A 21,250-nucleotide genomic window follows, 5' to 3' on the forward strand; every position below is an offset into this window, starting at 1 on the left:
CTCCTTTCAGCCTATTGCTCTGTGAAGCTCAAATTGGTCAGAGCTGATATTTATTTTTGCTTTGCTGGTGCAAACCTCTTAGAGGAAATGGAAACCACTTCTGCTATTGAATGACACAAAACTAATTCCAGCTCTGCCAGAATCATAGAATCATAGAATGGTTTAGGTTGGAAAGGACCTCGAAGATCATCGAATTCCAACCCCCCTGCTATGGGCAGGGACACCTCCCACTAGACCAGGTTGCCCAAGGCCATGTCCAGCTGAGCCTTGAACACCTCCAGGGATGGGGCCTCAACAACCTCTCTGGGCAACCTGTTCCAGTGCCTTACCACCCTTAAAGTGAAAAACTTCTTCCTAATGTTTAATCTAAACCTGCCCACTTCCAGTTTATAGCCATTCCCCCTCGTCCTCTCACTACAAGCCCTAGTAAAAAGTCCTTCCCCAGCTCTCCTGTAGGCCCCCTTTAGGTACTGGAACAAGACATTTACCAGAAAATCCAGACTTACAGTAAGAACCCAAACTCTTCCCTCCTATGAGCAACAAAACAAGACTCCTTAAAGGACAACATAAGCATATTAAGTAACTACTTCTGCACAGGAGGCAAAGTAACCAAAGACAGAGCTCACTGACATACTTGGGAACTGCACTGTGGCTACCTTGTGGCTGAGACTAAGGTTCTGTTCACAGGACCCATCAGGCTTTAGACTAATACTGGTCTTTTACAGCTTTAGCACCTGAGCTTAGATGTTAAATCAACTGGGAGTTGATGGCATTTTGTTGGATCTGCTTTTAACTTCAGTGATATCCTATGCCACTAAGAATGCTGAGAAAGACATGCTGATGTGGATTATCCTCAGTCTTTGTCCTCAGCCACGTGGCCAATGTCAGAGGCAGGGTGCCAAGCAGAATGTATCCTTTGGTTGAGGCAGTACAGCTGATACTGCATGAAGCCACCGGTTATGGTTTAGAGAAATGATGTGGGAATGCATGTGGGTAAAGTGAGGTCTGTTAAAGAGTGATCGTTACCATCAGTTTAAAAGATGTGACTTCACACTGAAATACCTGCATTTGAAGGGTTGGTACCTACCTCAACTGTCTTGCAGGTCTCCTCCAGCTGCGTGACTATCCCTTGCACTCTGTCATTGGTCCCCACCAGGACTGCAATGCCATCACTCAGCTCGGACTAGGCAGTAAAAGAAGAGCAAGCGATAGGTGGTTAGACACTGTCCCACTTCAGGGTGGTACATCTAACTGCGGGGAGCCGGGAACGAATGAGCCTTACCATGGTATTAGCTCTTCTTTCCACCAGAACCGAGGAAAATTGGAGCTTTGCCTGCCCACAAATTACCCACTAGTACTTTGACATTTGTTACATCTCCCAAAACACTGTGAAAACATTGACATTTTGAAACTTTTCATGGAGGAGAAGCTGTGATTTAGAAAGGAGGAAGCACTTTGCCCTAGGAGGCCCTTCTAGACGCTTTTGGCTGAAGCACTATGTTTCAACAGCCCCAAAATATTCCCTTTGGGTTTGTTGAGAGAAAAGTCTTTGTCTCTTGAAGGATTTTTTTTTAGTGTCTGGGTCTACCAGTACCACTGTAGTATTTTGCTGATGATTGTAGCTCTCAGCTCTGGAGAGAAGAGGTGGCCCATGGACCTGGAGGGATCGGGTGCTACAGAGCCCCTGGCATAAGGGCAGTGGGGCTGGGGCTGTGGTGAGAGGGAAAGGAGGGAAGAAAAGGAGGAGGAGAAGGTGAAGGCAAAGGCTGAGCCACTGGCACAAGGGAAATGAGCGGAAGAAGGGAACGGTCTGAGTGTTGGGAGCGGGATGACTGTGGGGTGTCCTTAGAAGAGGAGAGATGGAGAAGCTAGTCCCTAGTGAACTTGTTGAGGGTTCTGGGGAGGGAGAGGTACCCTTGGCACATGGCTGTAGTGACAGAGGCAACCGTGTCTGTGGCGTCCACTGCTTTGTAAAGGACCCTTTGAAGCACACATCCTGCAGCCTCCAGGTTATGCCTGCAGTCTTGGGCATGACAGCCCCTTTCTACAGGCACGCTGGGAGGGAAACCACTCCTTGCAAATCTCCATGCAAAGGGAGTGATCAGGGACATGGATTCGGTCCAAGAAATGTCTCCCCCTTTCCCTCCCTTTTTTGATTGAAAAGGATGTTTGTTACTACTTTCCTAAAGTGACTTCTCATTTGTAGTTTCCACACACAAGCATCTGTGTGACAAAGTTGGAGGCTGGGATTGCAAACTTGGCCTGTCTGATTGCTTGCCCCACTGGGGCCCCCCAGAAAAATGAGCTGTTTATCTCAGGAGGATAACCCAGTGAGTCAGGTTTTAAATTAATACTGTATTAAAAATAAACAAGTCTTTTACTGGTGACAGCAAGGGCAGAGGATGTTAGGTACATCCTGTGCTGCCAACTATTGAATATTCCTGCATTCACTTGCAGGAAGAGGTTTTTCACTCAACTTTTCTTAAAAATGGGATGCTTAAAGGCAAAAGTGCCTGATAGAAAACTATTTGATTTGTAATGGTCTGTTCTCTTTCCAGTTCATGTGTTGGAAATCCCACCTGTTTTTCTGATCTAAAAGCACTGAAAAAAAGAGATTAGGAACCTCAAAAGAGGGATCCTCAGCTTCACATTAAATTGCTGTCTAAAATGTTTGCTCGCTATACTAACAAAAATTGGGACACCGTAATATCTTTCTGTGTGATTTCTCATAAATTTGTTTTCCTGTGTTCCTAAATGGTTCCTATAGATTTGTGTGAGCCTTTCACTCACACACAAGAATGGCAAAAGCACCTCTACGCCCCTTTGGAAACTGGAAGGAAGCCGATGGGAATAATTCCCTCTTGATGGTCCTGTCAGTTGCTGGGAGGACTGTGAGATACAAAAAGATATTTACCTTCTGTCGCTGGTAAACGTTTGTGAGAGGAGCAACTTGACAGTCTTTGTGGGCACCAAAGACTTTGCACAAGGAGCAGGTGGGCATTTCACAGTTCAAACAGTAGATATTAATTCTCTCATCTTCATGTTCTTCGCACATTGGCTGGTCACACTTCCTTTCGGGTCTGGAAAAGAAAACAAGTTTAAAGCAAACTGGGTGCTCATGAGTTTCTGATGACAACACTACGGGTATCAGCATGAAATAGGGTAGACTTAAACCTGCCACACAGGATGACTAAATAGACAGTGGTACAGCTTAATGTCTTGACACAACAGGATGTGATGACAATATAGCAACATGACTTCATATGGGGATTCCAGCTGGGAGTGTGACTGAACCCTCGCTCATATTTAAAAATGTAAATAACCTCATTGAGACTGATCTCAGACTACTCATGTACTTTAATCAGCAAGTTATCCAACATCTGTCTGAAATATGAAACATATGTAATTCCTTTTGAGTTCATCATGCAAAATGTTGGGCACTTGGCCTTAATGCAGCAAAGCTCTTATTCAGGGGGCTAATTTGAAGTGAGAGTTGTAGGTATTGATGGATCTTCATGCCCTTAACTTTATACCTCTGCTGATGAGCTTTGTGAGACCCAGGTCAGGACTGTCAATATCAAACAGAACTGGGTCCTTATGGCCTTTACACTAGGGCAGTGAGCAAAATAAGGTCTCACACAAATTATTATTATCTGGGTGGCACGTGTCTAGCTTGTACAGTGTTGAAGTTTTTAACAGTAGCTACTCAATTGTACCAGTCACCAAGGGCATGGGTCACACATGAATTGCTCCTCTCCCGTGCTAAGCCAGGAGCTGTCACCACGCTATAGCTCAGTCCTGATCTTCTCTTCCCCAAAATGATTTAGCCATATACACAAAAGTCAATCCCTGCTATTTTAGGAACTAATTTAGTTGTAGCTTCCTTTAAATAAGCCACTTAACAGACATTCCCAGTGTAAGTGAAAGCTCTGGTCCAGTCCACGTGGGCAAGCTGATGCTTTTCTGAGCCCACGCTTCAGGCTTAGTACCCTGAGCATGTCTGCGGCAAGCACGTGAGTGTGTGAGATGTGGTACCAGAGCACAGAGTTAGTAGATGGAAGGAGGGAGTGTACCTGGAGGTTCAAGCCTCCAAAGGTTGCCACTCCTGCTGTGGCAACATTAAATCTTTCCAATATAAGCCATTACCCATTTCTGCTGCCATTTGGAAGGAGAACTATGACTATGAACAGTAGCAAGTGGAGCAATGACACCATAGAAATATATCTTTTCATCATTAGATAGAAAATCTTTTCCAAAACTATAAAATTTAATGGAATTAAGTACCAACAACTTTTACAAGCCATTCTAGAGTGCTCAGTAGCAAGGAGGCAGCCAGTCATTCCCCTACAAGTTTAAAAATTTATGGAAAGATCATTATTTTAGATTATATTACAATAAAGTTTTTCCATACAGTTTGGTAGAGTGGACATAGCATTTATTTTTTAATGAAAAGGTACAGGTTTTCTCTTCCGAAGGGAATGGAATGTGATCAATTAGATGTGTTTAAAAAAAGATCAAGTACCACAGAAAATGTCTCATGCATTCGTATTTTTTAATTTCAGGAGGGCACTGGAACTTAAAGGGTTCATAAGGAAAAATCTGTAATCTGCAATATAACATGATATACCAGAATAAAACAAGACAGACATTTCTGAAAGAAGCCTATATTATTTGGGTCAAATTTCCAGCATACCTTTACATAAGGCACTCAAAGTGTCAAATCCAGAATCATTTCAATGCTAGTCAAAAAAGGTGTGTCTCCACTATAAGGAATGCTTTACATTGTTTGCAGATGACTGCAAACAGCCCCTAATATATTCATGTTATAGTGCACCAGTGGGAGGGCTTGTATGCGAGGGTAATAACAGACAATGAATTTCGAAGTGATTAATTAAGCCTAAAATAGCTGCTCTTCCTGCAAATATTTACAAGACCAGAACCAGAAACTACTAGAATGTTATCTGACACTGGAGTGGTGCCACTAGCGTGAAAGACACATCGCACAGGGCAAAAAGGTGAAGGTGTCAAGCAAGTTCAGCCAGAAGTAGCCAACCTTCAAAGGTGCCGCGAAGAGCTGAAAGAAACCTGGCAGAACTCCCTGAACTAGTGAGGCCCTTAAGACAGTGACAGAAGACTAGAAATAAACAGCTTTACTCCCTAGGCTTTGCTAAAGGAAAGAGTTTTAGCAGAACATTCCCTGACTTCAGAGGAGATCCTCTAGGTCTATGTAGGTGTAGCCAAGACCAAAACACAGCCCCTAAGTTTAAAATAGTGGCTGCTCCTGAAATGGATGATTAAAGAGTAATCAGTAGGAAGATGACAGCATGGCTTATGTAGAAGAAAAGATTCATCATAAATGTGCTTGTGACCAAACAAGTGGCAGGCAGCTTAAATGGCCTAATTGCTTTGTGCTCTTATTCTCTGACTCTGCTCTTTGAGATGCTAAGCCTGTGTTTGACTGCTACAGGTTTATTCTTTTCCATTAAAATTGGGTTTGGACCTTAACGTGTGGAGTGTTGTGCATGTTTTATAGAGAGGAAGATTCTCAGCACTGGTGAGGCCATACCTGGAGTACTGTGTCCAGTATACAAGAGATATGGACATACCAGACAGAGTCCAGCAAATGGCCCTGAAGACGATTAAGGGACTGGAGCATGTCTCCTGTGAGGAAAAGCTGAGATAGTTGGGACTTTCAGCCTGGATAAGAGAAGGTTCAGGGAGATCTTAACAATGACCTTGATCTTATCAATACCTTCAGATATCTAAGTACCTGAAAGGAGGGTGTAATGACGATAGATCCAGGATCTTTGCAGTGGCACCCAGTGACAGGACCAAGAGGCAATAGGCAAAAACTGCAACACAGGAGGTTGTCTCTGAACATCAGGAAACACTTTTCCACTATGAGGGTGACTGAGCACTGGCAAAGGTTGCCCAGAGAGGTTGTAGAGTCTCCTGCCTTGGAGGTACTCAAAAACTATCTGGACATGGTCCTGGGCCTTGGAGGTACTCAAAAACATGGTCCTGGGCAACTGGCTCTGGGTGGCCCTGCTCGAGCAGCAGTATTGGACCAGGTGCCCTCCAGATGTCCTGTCCAACCTCAGCCATTTTGTGATTCTGTGATTTGGTAAGGAAATGCAAAGTTGCTGGGCAAATAAAGGAACACACCTTAATTAAGGACATAGCGAGACCTTAGCAAAACCACTGTTTAATTAGAAGACATATTCCTTTGGATTTCTACAAATCCAGAAAGATCTCTACTGAAATCCTGAATCCAACTTTGATATTGTTTTTACTGAGGACCCTGAGACAGCTGTAGCCCTTCCTACATCATCACATCACCTAGTTTGTGCTCCTGGTTCCAACCCGGATGGAGAGAATTTGCATGACTGTACGAGGCACAGTCAGGTCATTAGTGAAGATGTGAAATTGTATTGACCCTGGTATCAATCTCGGGCATACACCACTAATGACTGTCCTCCACCTGACTTGATTCTGCTCACCATAACCCTTTGAGTCTGGCAGTCCGTCTAGTTTTCAGTCCACCTCATTGTCCACTCTAGACCTTATTTCATCAGTTTGTCAATAAAGTTGTTACAGAGGACAGTGTTGAGTCTAGGTAAGCAACATTCACTGCTCTACTCTCATTCATGACCAGCCTGTAGTTCCCTGGATTCCCCTTCTTGCACTTCTTGAAGATTGGAGTAACATTTGCTTTCTTCCAGTCCAGCTCTCAGGAACTTGTCCCGATGACCATGACATTTCAAAGACTATTGAAAGTGGCCTTGCAATGACATCAGCCAGCTTCCTCATCACTCGTGGGTACCTCCCACCAGGACGTCCTTTTTTTTTTAATGTTCCCTAACCTAATCCCCCTCCACTGAGGGTAAGTCTTCCTTGTTCTAGACTGTCCTGATTATCTCAGGGACCTGGGGTTCCTGAATGCCAATCTTACTGACCAGTAAAGACTGAGGTCAAGAAGGCATTGAGTACCTTGGCCTTTTCCATGGCCTTTGTCACAGGAGCCCCTGCCCCATTTACCAGTGGGCCCACACTCACCCTAATAATCCTTTGGCTGCTGATGTACCTGTAGAAGCTTTTCTTGTTAGCCTTTACGTCCCTCACCAGATTCAGTTCCAGATGGGCTTTGGCTTTCCTAACTCCATCTGTACATGCTTGTACAGTGTCTCAAAATATTCCTGAGTCACCTGTCCACCTTCTTTTTTGTTTCCTTTTAAATGTTTTATTTTTATCAGGGGCTCCTTGTTAAAAAATGTAGGTATCCTGCCACCATTGCTTGAGTTCCTGTATATGGGGATGGACCATTCTTAAGCTTGGAGGAGGTGGTCCTTGAAAAACAATCACAATGATGAACTGTCCCAAAAGCAGTGAAAAGATCATCAATACCCAGGATAGAAATGGGGTTTGAAAAATGAGAACACCAAAAAAGTTCATATGGACAAAGGGATTCCTGCAGCTCCATTACACTAGTGCTATTGTGAATGCCTGGCCCAAGAAAACCATTGGCACAGGTGAGCTTGTTGGGGCTTTGTCTCTGTGAGGAGTTGGAGATGATCCAGGTGATCTCTATCCTCATCTGTTTCGCTGCACAGTCTGCAGGTCTTCTCCTGCAGCTCCTGTGGGCAGGGAGTCCATCTCCTTGGCCCAGCCTATCTGAGATCCCCAGGCATCCCTGCAACCTATCCTGGAGAGCCATGTCCTCCTCTTGGACCTCTGCCTGAGGCCTCTGAAGTGTCAGCAATAGCTGCTCCTGGTGGTGCTGGCTACCCTGTCCTGCAGCACATCACCACCATTGCAGAGCTGGTGCATGCTGCTTTCAGCCCAGTGTCCGGTCCCTGCTGAGCACACTGCTGCATGCACTGCTCCATATGTGCTTGGGGATGCAGAGACAGCCTGTACCTAGGGCTCTCCCGGGTAGGTGCACAGCAGAAAAAGCACTCCACCCTCTCTGGTCAGAATTCAGCTGGAAACAAAGCCCAAAGCACCTTTTGATCAGGCATAGCTGGCTGAGATTGTTAGAGGCTGGCAGAGCTTGTGAGAAGTCACAGCCTCCTGTTGCTACCCTTTCCTGGTGGCAGCAGACACCCTGATGTTCCTCAGATAGTTCAGGGAATCAGTGGCCTACAGACTTTCAAACATTGGTTTAATATTTTAGCCAACTCTGTTTCTACTGGGTTCAGTCCTTTGCCCTCCTTTAAAGCTTTGTAGGAGCCACACCCTGGTTGAAGGTTTCTTTCCTTGCATTGCTAATAGATTCTAAACTGGGCAATAGGCTACGCTGCCATCAGCTGGAATTTGATGAGCAAAAGACTACATGATGTGATTTTTAGTAATAGGAGGGGCTGTGTGTGAGGGCTTGGGCAGACCCTCTCAACCCCATAGCCCAGCTTCTGCCCCATCTTTTATGGGATAAAAGACTACATGATGTGATTTTTAGTAATAGGAGGGGCTGTGTGTGAGGGCTTGGGCAGACCCTCTCAACCCCATAGCCCAGCTTCTGCCCCATCTTTTATTTAAAAAAAAAAATATCCAATTCCTTAGTTCAAATAGAAACTCAAATTTAAAAAAATAATTTTGAAATAAATTATTTTTACTTAAGCAGGAGACAAAGCTTGTTCCCTAGCTTAATTCTCCTCACTTTCCTAAGTTAATGTGAAATGCAGCTGGGAGCTGGCATCATTCTGGCACACGCAGTTATAGTCAATTATACCCACAGAAGGACTCGGGGGGACAAGGGTCCTGTCTGTAAATCACAGGTGTTGCCAGTTTGAAGGGATGTCTTGCGAAGAAACAAGGAGGCAAAAGTCTCATCTCTTATGTACCTCTGCCAGACCCCAGCACTCAGTTCAGAAGAGACTGCTAGAAAAGGGAGAAGTGGAGAAGACTTTATTTCCCTTGACTTTTTGGGTTCAATGGGACAGCACAGGGTAAAGCAATGGCAGATCTTGCTCTCACTCTCATGGGATTTTGAGGAATGTTAGGCAGAGGGAGATAAGTACCAAATAGTTTAGATAATGCTGCTATGAATTGCCGCAGCTACGTAACCCTGATAATAACTTTCATTCTAAGGTCATACATGAAGGTTAACCAAGCACCTTAACACACTAAATAAATAAAACTTTTGGACAAATATCTAAGCAAATACATGTTCATATTTATATTTTTTTTATATTCTCCCCTTTTATTCATCATGTTGTGTTTTACTTTTGTGAAATTTAAAAAAAGATCTACTAAATCTCTTACATTTCTGTTTAACTGAATTTTGTTCCAATTGCCCTTGAACTACACGGGAAAAGGAATTGCATTTCTTTATTTTTTAAGTTAAATACAACTTTGAGCTGAAAAAAAAAAACCAAAACGAAGAAAGGCATGGGGCCACACATGTCCAGCTTATTTGGTCAAAAGCAAAGTCCTCTATCACAGCTTTGCTGATTCATTTCCTCTGAGATTTTCCTGACTAAAATAATATTTGGGTATCAATGACACACACAAGGGTAGCTGATCTTCCCTTGGCACTGAGCATGAAGGGCAGCAGAAAGGACAATTTTAAGCCAACTTTGTCCTCTCTGACACTTTGGAGCTCCAACCTATGCCCAGCTACAACAGTCCTCAACGGGATTCAAACATCCAAGAACAGCCAAAGCCACCATCAGGCTCTGAAACCTCCTCTCTGCTGGTGACTGTCCTCCTCTGCCGGAGGAGGGTAGAAGTGCCCTAAGCCGCCAGAGGTTCTGGGCTCCAATGGTTTGTTTCCACCTGCTCCAGTGATATCACTTCATTGTGCCTGTGAAACCCAGCTCCTTGTTGGAGTGGGATGGGAAGACTGTCAGGAAACATGGCCAGGATTACACCTTCCTTCAGGTGTACAAAACACCTTGTCATACAAAACTGGCCCTACAGATACACACTGGTGACAACAGGTGGCTTTCCTGGGTGAGGGCTGCTTGCTTGGCAGCCTGGGACCAGGCTTAGCTTGTCCCCTACTAAGTTCTACAAGGTGGTACCATGTGCCTGACCCATCCCAGGGCAAAAGACACAAGAAAGCAACATTTTTCTATTGCTGAATCTGTTACACATCCAAAGCAGCCAATTAACATTCAGGAGTAGTCTTACTTTTCAGCATTAACCCATTCCTCTGCCCTGGGGTCCTGATTCTTGTGCATAACCACACAGTGCTGATACATGTTATTTCTGGCTACTCCTTCTCTTTTATGGAGTCCTAAATAAGACTTGATTTCATGAGTTCACATCCCAAGCTGACAGGAATGGAGGTTTTTTTTATTGAGTTTTGATTTGACATTATGATACAGGGTATCTCCTGTGTGAAATTCAGTTTTCTTCTTGTTTGTGCTGTCTGTCCCTTAGGATTTTCTAACAAGATTTGAAATTTTTTTCCCTTCTTTAGCATGAGAACACACAGGTTAAAGACAAATAAGAGTCGTCTAAACTGTTTTTAAAATAAACAATGTGAATCTAGCTACTTTTCCCTATTCATGTAAATAGCCATGCTGACCTCAAGGATTGTGTTTGCGTGGGTAAGTGTTCATTTGAATAAGCATGGCACAAGTGGAAGCAGGGAAATTCAGCATCTATTTGAATACGGTTTTCTGTGCTCAGTGAGAGCTGACTTCATTGCACAGCAAAGAGCAGGCATACATGGCAGCACTATCCCTTTTGGCATTTCCAAGAGATAAAACAACTAAATCAACCTCACATGTGCCAAATGGAGAGACCAAAGGCCACTAGTCCCCTAAGCCACGTCTGCTTGTGCGGCAAACCTGCTCTGAAGGGCACGCATTCACTCGTTACCTTGTGGACTCCTGCTTGTAGATGTCGATGATGTTCTCCACCAGCAGGTTCCTCTGCAGCCCATAGACACCGTGCCGGTCGAGGACCACCTCGTGCCTGCAGGAGGGACAGCGAAAGCGGCCTCCCGACGCCACGGTTGTGCCTCCCCTGGTCGGCAGGTAGGGGTTGGAGGCCTGCTCTTGCCAAGCAGCACAAGGAGAGGGGAGAAAGGCCGTGCAAAACCATTAAAACCTCTTTCAAAAGCCCCAGGGCAAAAACACACTTGTAGGAAACCATTCGTCAATATACCCAAGGAGAGGGGTATCTCCAACAAGCCACCCACGGTAAAGCACCCAGCGACTGCCGCCAGTTCCTCTGCTCACGCAGGCGGCCATGTCCCCCCCAGCCAACAGGTGACACTTTAATCTGCTGTGAGCTCAGCCCTGGCCCCCGGGGATGCTCAACTTCTGCTTTAAATCATGCCCCTCCCCTCCACCTTACCGACTGTTAAAAGCAATCAACCAAAACATGTTAAAAAATCGGGCTTTTCCGCTCATTTCAGCCGGTGCCGCTTGGGAAGCAGAGCTTTCTGCGGGGAGAAACCTACCTGGAAAATGTCGCTGGCGCATTTCCGACAGAGGTTGTGCTGGCAGGGCAGGATGACCACGGGCTTGGTGAACATCTCCAGGCAGATGGGGCAAATCAGCTGTTTCTCCAGGTTGTCCATGGTTTGCTGCTCTTTGGAGAAGGACTTGTAGCTCAGGGAGGTGCTCATCCCTAGCTTTTCCAGGGGCATACGCTCAGGATCACGGCCTCGCGGAGGGGCTTCCGGGTTAATTTCCCTTGAAATAAGTCCAAGGTTGTGCTGCGATCAGAGGCTCTCTGGGTTGATCTGGCTGGAGGACATTGTTTAAGCGAGGGGCCGAAAGGAGCCGGGGCTGTTTTTAGCAGCACCGCGTCACCAGATGCCACCCCGCCGTGCCCATATAAGCGCGTGAGAGGAGGACAGGCTGGGACAGGTGATGGCTGGGGGGGGGGACCCGGGGGGGAGGGGGTGGCCAGCAGGGCCCTGGCTCTCCTCACTCACACGTGGTGGCCTTCACCCCTTGAGGGGGAGGAGGAGGAGGAGGAAGAGGAGGAGGAAAAGGGCGAGCGATAAGCAAATGCGATCCTCTCCCCCTCTTATCTCTGCACAGCGGCGGAGGGCCCAGGGCTGTCCCAATCTGCCCAGCTGCAGGCTGCAGCTTAATAAATGCTCCATTTTGAGCAAGCAGCCGTGGCTGTGAGGTGCAGGGCGTAATTTTGCCTGTGTGTTTTGGCAGGCCCCAGGATCTCGCCTTTCCAAGGAGTGAGGCGCACGCGGTTGCTGGAGAAGACAACAGGAGCGATGGCAGCGCCGGAGCTCAGACACTTCAGGGCATAAACATGTCACCACCTTGAAAACCAGTTAAAAAAAATTACGTGCCTATAATTGTGCTTAAGTTTCTTCTGGTATGATTTTTTTTTATTCTGTAACAGAAGAATCTAACACGACTATTTGAGCTATAAACTCCACAGCAGCTTAAATATGCACCAAAACCATAATTTGAATTTCCCGATGAGAAAGAGACAGAAAAAAATACAGTATGAAAAGCTTTCATTTGTACTGCTAGAGAATAGGTGCTAATTTTATACGCTCTCTCAATGCATAGTTTAATTCAAATATATTTTAGTTTTGGGCACTGCTGTGTTTATATCTGTTTATTAGACACTGATATCCCTCTCAGCTTGGCACTTGTTCCAGAGTTATTTTTAAAATGACAATTTCCCAGATAATTTGTGGCATGTGATGCCTGATCTTAAGGGAAAGCCATCTGTGCTTCTACTTGCCAATAATTTATCACACAACTGTACAAGCAATAAATATCTCATCCTCAGATTTAAGCCAAAGCCCTACATGTACTGTATAAAAACACTTTGCCACTGTACTGTACATGTAATCAGAATATTGTCTTCTCTTTTAATCAATAGCTACAATACTTGCGCTGTTAAGTGTCTTGTAGATAGCTCTCATGTTCATTCTACCTCTTGACTGTATAGGGCTTGCATCTGAAATATGCTGTAGAGCAGTTAAGCGAGTTCCCTATGCATCCAGGGGCAGACCCTGACTCCAAAGCAAGGCCCTTTATCTGCATGCAACACCAGTCTGGAAACTGCGCAGGGAAATATAAAAGTGAAGGCTTTAATTGATTCCTGCATGGAAATTAATATTATTCTTTGCATGCAATGGCAACGAATCACGTTACATTAAATGAATTATTGACTATTTTATTTTCAATGCCTCGCATACTTTTTAAGTGTTTGGGTGAAATCCTGTACCCATTTGGAGCCCATCAAGCTGGAATTTCCCCTACGTAAACATACACATTTATCAGCAGCCAATAAAAACAAATAGGTTTTTCTGAAGTCTTGCATTCACAGGAAATTTGTGATAGCTTAGTTAAACCCATTTGAAATCACACCTTTGCTTCGACTGCCTGATGCAGATGAGAGCCTGGAGCCGAGTGGGAGAAGCCGTTCCGGCAGCTGAGCCGCTGACAGCTGGGGCTTTGGCAGGGCCAGCAGGGATCCTTTCTTGGCAACGGCAAGAAGATATTCCTCTTCTCTGTGGCCGGGTCAGAGGTGACTTTTGCATCTGGAAGAATTTGAACGCCTCATTCCTACACTCCTAACTCTGAGTCAGCTGCCCCTTGTGCATCAAAACCTGCTTTAATAAGGGGCTTTGAATTAGATGACGAAAGCCATCCTTGCCTGGCGAGACAGGCACTTCCACCTCACTGCACAGGCAAAACCAGAAAGATTCTGGGAAGAAAAGCTGAAGGTTAGAAATGTCAGCACACAGGAACACCTGCATATAGTGATGTAAGGAAGGGGGTGTTCAAGGCATGGAAAAAAGCTGGGGAATTGGTCTGCTGTGCTGTCCCTTTGGACAATGAACTGAGGCACCATTCAGGGTGTAATGTGCTTCTGGGATGTAATTCTGATGAATTTACACTTACCTGTGGTAGCCCACAAAAGTCTTCTGTTAACAGGCTGAGTGCGACACCTGATGCATCTGCAGAGGACACCCCATGGCAACAAGGTGAGAGACAGTCTGCTGCTGGTTTTCCCCTTTCTGTGTGCTGCAGCACGCTAACACAGAACAGATAATAAACAGCATAATCACAATAAGGAGCTGACAAAACAAAGATAAACTCACCTTCTACAGCCAGGCCTAAACTGAAGTAATTTTCTGGCAGGAATAAGTAGCTCAGACATGTGAAAAATTAGTACAGGTTTTTCCATCAAAGCATTATGAACTACAGCAGTGATTACTATGTAAAGAAATGCAGAGGCTCAGCTGTGTTTGCGAAGGCTGGATGAGAAGTGCCAGGGAAGCCACGCATTGTACAACCGCACTGCAACATGGAGGAAGAGAAGAGCAAAGCACAAGAGGCTGTGGAGTCACATCAGGGTCCTGCAGACGGTCTTCAGGAGGGATAGCTTCGGCTGGACTCACACTGAGAAGAAGCCTAGCACCCCCCTGTCTCTCCCTGGCAGCCCTGTCACTCTCTTCTTCCTCCCCTTCCACACCCACAAGGGAAGACCACCAGCATGCACAGCTGTCCACTCCAAAGGGTCACCAAGCCAATCCATCTCTCAAGGGACTAACAAAGGGCAAGAGGACCTGCTTTAACCCTGCTCCTGGACAGAAACTCTGGATGTCTGCCAACCACCACCAAGGAGAAAATATAATTTTTTATGATATTTCTTTGCAGTATTACTTGGCCGGGAATGTTACCTGGCCTTGTTGACACAACCACAACACTAGTTCCCAGACATATGCTTACTTTTACAGACATTGCATCTAACAACTCCTCTTTTTTGCAGCTGAATAACGGCTTGCGGGCTGTGGACTGATGGCCAGGAAAGCCTGGAAGGCTGGCTGCAAAGCAGTGGGTTTAGGAGAGGGATTTGGAGGAGGAAGGAGAGGTTGAGCGATAGCCAGGTTCAGATTTCAATGCCATAATGACATCTCTGGATTTTGCATTCGCAGAATTCCCCTCTGCAACCTCTTATCTTGTACCAGTGCTGTGAAGCTCTCGCGTGTCAGTCACAGAAAATCTGTCCTGTGGCTCTCTTGCATGACTGGAAAACAAAGAGAAAAACTGTATTTTTGCCAGATGATAACTCCCATGTGACTTACCTCCCCACCGAGCCCAGCAGAGACAAAGCCCGCTCTGCAAGCACCAGGCTCCTTGCCCAGGCACCCTGACCTGGATGTGGTGGGTGACGTGAAACATCCCGGTCCATGGGACAATCATGCCCTGGCCTGCTGCCACCCCTCCTCTTACCTGTCCTCAGGGATGAGCAAACACCCTGCCACCCTTGCCACCCAGCCCAGGGAAGGCAGACCCCTCCACCAGCAGCTGCCTTAAGCAGGTGGGCAGGGATGGACACTTGCCCAGTCCCCTGGGCAGGGATGGACACCTGCCCCCACGCCGATGTCCCCAGCAGCTCCCTGCACTCCCAAGGCTGGGGGAACTCACCCAAGGGCTTTGCGTGAGAGCTCTACTGGAAGACGACAGGGATGGTGGGTACGGGGCAAAAGGGGGGAGCAGCCACTGCCATTGTGCAGGGAGACCCCTGGACCCACCTGCCTGTCTCCTCTCAGCCTTGCCCTGCCTTGCTCACCTCTGGCGAGAAGTCCTGGCTGCCCGAGCAATACAACGTGCTGCCTCCATTTCTGCCCACCCAAATGTGAGATTTAGAGTAAAATGACGATGTGGCCTTCCCCTCTCCCCATCCTGCTAACTTGGCTTGTTGGTTTCACTGAAAATATTTGCACTTTCAGCCAAGCATCCCTCAGGGAGGCAGGGGGGAGGGTCTCCATCCATCTCAGCTTTTGTCTGTGCCCATTTACCCTGCAGTGAGCACTGCTCAGCACCATATGCTGAGCATGGGCATTCCCACCTACAGCCGGCGTGCTGCAGAAACTCAAATTTCACTTACATTTGCAACAACTTACCAAGCAGATGAGCCAGCTATAAGATTAATCCCTCCTACCTATACAAGTGCAAACTGCAAACGGTATCTTGCATTTCATGATTTTATTGTGATCACTAAACATCCCACAATAAATACCAAAACTACCCTTGTACGTGACTCAATTTATGCAGTGAAAGAGCCTCTACAACAGAGACAAGTGCTTTCAAACAGTTTTGAGACTGACTTTTTACCTCAACATATATATATTTGTTTTTGTGTACCTCATACATGATGATAGGCCATATGCAGTCACTGTTTGGAGACCTTCTAAAAGCAATCTAAGAGACAGTTTCCGATCTCCAGGAAAACAAGGGCCAGCACAGGAGATAACGACTTCTTTTGAAATTTCCTTTTACACATACAAAATCGCAGCAGCAGGGGCAAGCTCAAAGCATTTCTAAGGGTGAGTCACTGGGAGCACATCAAATGTGCAGGAGCACAGAGTTTCAGGGACAAGCTACAAAGACCAGTCAGAGGGATGAGGTCTGCCCTTTTCTTTTGAATAGGGGTTGGACACTGACCTGAGCTGAATCATGCTCGAAAGCAGCCTTCTCTGGGCTTATCCATCCTCAAGGAGCTTCCACGGTTTGCAACAGACAGACAGAAACATGGGATAAAAGGTAGATTATAACTAGGTTATAATTTCTGTTCCAGATTCATCAGTAGAAAAAACTCAGAGATTTGGATTAAAGACCCTGAAACAGGAAGAGTCCGTGGACAAACTCCATAGGGGAGTCACCTCCGCGCACCACGGCTTTGCCACCGGCAGGACACCAAACCATGGAGTGGTTGCTCCTGGCTGCCTGCCTGGGAGAAGGAGCGTCCTGTGGCTTCTCGCTGCCCTCCAGCAATGCCAGCAGGCCAGCGTGGACCTGGGTGTCACCCAGCTTTAGGGGCCACAAGGAAACAGAAAGCCCTCCAAACAGAAAGTCCTGGTTTCCTCACAGTCCTCCAGATCAGGATGAGAAACAGTGGCTGGACCGTACCCTTCAGGGAGGCAGGGTGACCCAGGAATGGTGATTAAGACGAGGTGTTTATCATCTTCCCTGCAATTATCTGTATTCTCAAAAGTCTCAAAATCGGTGAACCTGAAAAGACAGGCTGCTGGTGCTGTGGAATAACAAACATGAGATTTGCGGTCCAGCATCTCTCTGAGCCATACACAACTTCACAAGCCCAGAGGTTCCCAAACCCTCATCCCCTCAACACGTTACTGCTGGAAAGGGATCTACATTTCACAGGCAAGGCATAAAAGCATGCCTGAAGCACTGCAGCGAGGAAGTACTGCGTGTGGGGAAGAAATAGCCCCACACTACTGCCTACCTAAAAATAGGTCCTCTCCGGGGCTAGGGACAAGTTTCACAGATAACACGCACAGGCTTGCTTTTCCACACCCCCAAATGTGCCCTGCAGTGAGAATGAGATGTGAAGGAAGAAAGGATATAAATAAAATAAAACCAGTTAGAAAAATGGGAGAATTCCACTTCCTGTTGGAGAGTAAGCGACCAAGTCCTTTACTACTTTAACATGGGCCCCTGCTGTTCAAAGGCAACCCTGACCCTTTCCCCTCTACTTTGTCATCACAGTGTCCCATAGGAGCCTGTTTGTAGATGATTGCTACACATCTACACTGCTAGCAGAGAGGAAGGAATGATGGATCCTCCTCAAATTCCTGCATTTTATGGAATAACACAAGTGTTTAATGCTGGGTTCACAGTGGAGGAGTTGGTGCTCTGGCATAGGGCTGGACACAGATGGCACAGCCAGGGCAGTGCTAGACGGTCTTCTCAAGCATACCAGAATCTAAGGAAAAGGCGGCTGCAGAGTTTTAACAGTATGAATTTTGACAGATTTCATTTCTGCTTTAGCCTTAACAAGCCATAGTATTCCCCTTTAAACCCCGCTGCCGCAACCCCAGCTCTGTCGTTAGGAAAGAAGAGTGATGTTCAATAGAGAAGTGACTTGCGTTTCACAGCACAGATCTGGCTCAGGCTTCCCAGCTGGTGTCAGCTCATCACTTCGCAGAGATACAGCCCTGTCCCAGGGTCACGTTTCTCCCCAGCCTTGGTCTGCTCAGCATAAGCCACTCTTGATGCTATTTTAGTATGACCCCTCCACAGCTCATCTGGCAGAGCAGAGGAGCACGGGTATTTTGTTCTCCAGGGCAACGATGAGGTATGTAGTTCAAAGGAGAGACTGGTTTTAAGGTTAGACTCAGCACATGACTTTACACCATGTCAGAGACTTGCTGAGACTCCATCCCAGCTCCCTAGACTGGTCTAGGTTATTTTTTCACCCATCCCCATCTTGAGGGTAATTTCTCCAGGACAGAATAGAGATTCAGTGTTGGAAGCTAAAGGATCAAACATTATGGGATTACAGTAAAAATAATACTGGGGGGGGGGGGGGGGGCAGCAAGGCATTACCTGAGCCAGTCAAACACCTGCTTAGTGCATAACTGGTGACAGAAGTCATACCTCCATCTTTTAGCTTTTTTTCAAACTCCTCTGTTCTCCTTTTCATGTGTTCTTTTGCCCTGTAAATGTTCTTTAGGCATATAACAAAACCAGCATGACTATTCGTTTCTGAGTGCCAATGCCTTTTTTTCTTTTGAAAGTCAGATTAGAAGAGCAAGTTTGCCTTTTGGCCATTTTCCACCCAAGTTCTTTTCCCCCAACTCCCTCATGCAAGATTCACATGAGCGTAGGGCAGCACAATGCGTGAGAGCGATGCAGGTGTTTGCAAGGACAACAACAGCTGGAAACGCCTTCAAGCCAGGCAGGAATTGAATGAACGCACTTTAAGCTATGATCAGGGATGCCATCCGCTGTGACATTGCATTCATGGTACCAAGTAGCAGTTTATTAGATTAATGTCCTTTTGAATTATCACTTCAGGAAGCAGCTCAAGCATGCGGTGTTGTGTCCCCCTCTCCCATCAGACTGTTCCCCAGGAGTCAGCCTTTCTGATTCTGGCTGACTTCAGGGAATGCAAGGAAAGAAAGGGTAGACAGCAAGTCCTTTGGCCACAAAATAAATCAGATTTCAGGTGGCTCTTCAAAGGCTTTGACCTTGCCATGGAAGGGGCGGCTTTGCAGTAAAATTCGTGTTTCTCATGGTCTGCCTGAAGATGCGCATGTCCCACCGTGAAGTCCTGCCCCCCTGCAGCGAGGGTTGGGCAATATGAATGAGTAGTTCATGGCAGCAAACTGCATCATAGTAATCTGATACCACAATCTAGGAAGAAGACAAAGAGATTGGGGTTTTCTCTCCCCTCTCTCCCCCCATTCTCCCTCTGTCTCCACCTCATCCAGCTAAGCACAGCCTAGAAGGTGACCCAGCCATCAGCGGAGAAGGAGGCTACTCTGGCGCAGGTGCAAAGTCAGTCCTCTGATGGATCTGCTTGTTGCGAGTTTTGCCTCCTCGTGTCACTTGTATTGCTGTTTTCCTAATGCTCGGATCTCGCTCATCTCTGCCCCGTTGCAGGTGTGCAGGGAATCTTACTTCAGGGAAACCTTGGGAGGTGACAAGCTGGAGCAGTTACACAGCATGTTCCTGCTGCTTCTGATAATCCCGAAGACTGTAATGCAAACATGAGAGGGGTGACAATAGATTTATGTATGGGTAGACTGCAAATCACATCTCTTCCAGTTATCTACGTAATACGGCCTTGGTGCTATTTCCATCCCTAATCATTAGTATGAAGCACTTCACAGCGAGGCGACAGCTTTGCAGCAGCGTCGCATTGTGCAGAAATTTGTATTCAAGGTGCCTTTTAGGCCTTGGTTCCCCATATCCCAGAGTGATGCATCTGCCACTTGGCATCATGCTGATGGGACTGGGGCCGCTGTGGGATCCTGCCGGGAGTCTCTCTCAGGACCGCATCTCTCATCCTTTAATAGCTCAGCTCCCAGGGTGGAGGGCTGTGGTGCTTTCAGAGTAATCCTTAGTCACTGGTTCCAATTCCAGCTCAAAAGAGAGGGGATTTAGGAGTGGTCAGCTCATCACCGAGCTTCTTATTGGACCCCTGACAGACACCTTGAGGAACCTCAGGAGTCAAGCCTGGGGCTGATCTCTCATTCCACACCAAACAGTGTCCCCAGTTACCTGTGCCAGCAGAGGATGCCTCAGCCACCGCTGACCTCCACCAGTGGTACTCACCAGAGAGCTCGCTCCTGCAGCCAAAAGGGGCATGGTTATCGCTATCCTTTAGCACTCTGGAGAACAGGCCAGGAGCCTGACATGAATTTGATGGCCACAGGGTAACAGTTCACCATAACCTTCAGCAAGCAATGCCAGCTGGCAACCAGTAACACTGAAATCCCATTCAGTCCAGGAGAGAGAAAACAAAATCACAAAGAAAGTAATTTATTCATGACAAATCTATAGATACCCACCAAAAATAGATTATATTTATGGAATACTTAAAAAAGCTAAACAGACTCCAACCCTTACCCATTTAAACCAGCAAGACCTCCCACCTGTCACTGGTTGGTGTGAGGTGATTGCCCTGAGAAGCTACAGCGCTTCCTTAAAAGCTTTCTCTGCATGTCATGGCTCAGGTTGCATTCATTAGAGTGCTCCTGATATGTCAGATCTCATAGACAATTCCTCGGGCTTCTGGCAGACTTTGATCTGAAATGCATCCAGACTGGCTGCTCACTCCCAGGAACTGAAGTTAGCCATGGTTCACTTCCAGGGAAGTACAAATGTCTCTTTATCAAGACAGGTGTCACTGAGTCAAGCATCAACTCCTTTTCCTGAAGAAGGTGACAAACATCCCATCCTTCCTCTGGTGACTTCTTAACATGTTCCCATGTGAAATGCACTTTACAACTGATCCTCACAGGTTGCATCAGGCTAGAAACTGAGAAATAAAGCATCTGAAGGGGATGATGTGTAGGGCAGGAAGCTCCACCTTTTTCCATCTTGGTGATTCTGTTTCCATCCTTTTCCTCACTTTACAGCTGTGGATCGTTTCTGAGGGAAGCATGCCTATCATAGAACTGTGTAGGTCGGAAGGGACCTTTAAGATCATCAACCATTAACCTAACACTACCAAGTCCACCACTAAACCATGCCTCTAAGCACCAGCTCTACCCATATTTTAAACACCTCCGGGGATGGTGATTCTACCACTTCCCCGGGCAGCCTGTTCCAATGGTTGATAACCCTTCCTGTGAAGAAATTTTTCCTAATATCCAATCTAAACCTCCCCTGGTGCAACTTGAGGCCATTTCTTGTTGTCCTATCACTTGTTACTTGGGAGAAGAGACCAACTCCCATCTCACTACAACCTCCTTTCAGGTAATTATAGAAAGCGATAAGGTGTCCCCTCAGCCTCCTTTTCTCCAGACTAAATCTCAGTTCCCTCATAA

The 21,250-nt window shown here is 46.4% G+C and overlaps 1 protein-coding gene across 1 annotated transcript in view; it reads right to left on the reverse strand.

The window, feature by feature from the left end:
• The window catches only part of TRIM55 (tripartite motif containing 55), a 38,883-nt gene extending 27,177 nt beyond the window's left edge, over nt 1-11,706 (reverse strand). The window contains exons 1-4 of the mRNA XM_009885574.1: nt 11,414-11,706; nt 10,828-11,000; nt 2,915-3,080; nt 1,088-1,183 (exon numbers count right to left, since the gene is read on the reverse strand). Coding sequence (XP_009883876.1) covers nt 1,088-1,183; nt 2,915-3,080; nt 10,828-11,000; nt 11,414-11,602 — 624 coding nt within the window. The 5' untranslated portion in view covers nt 11,603-11,706. The remainder of the gene's footprint in view (nt 1-1,087; nt 1,184-2,914; nt 3,081-10,827; nt 11,001-11,413) is intronic.
• Between the last annotated feature and the right edge of the window lie 9,544 nt (nt 11,707-21,250).

This window comes from Charadrius vociferus, unplaced genomic scaffold, assembly GCF_000708025.1.
Source record: "Charadrius vociferus isolate BGI_N301 unplaced genomic scaffold, ASM70802v2 scaffold835, whole genome shotgun sequence".
NCBI lineage: Eukaryota > Metazoa > Chordata > Aves > Charadriiformes > Charadriidae > Charadrius > Charadrius vociferus.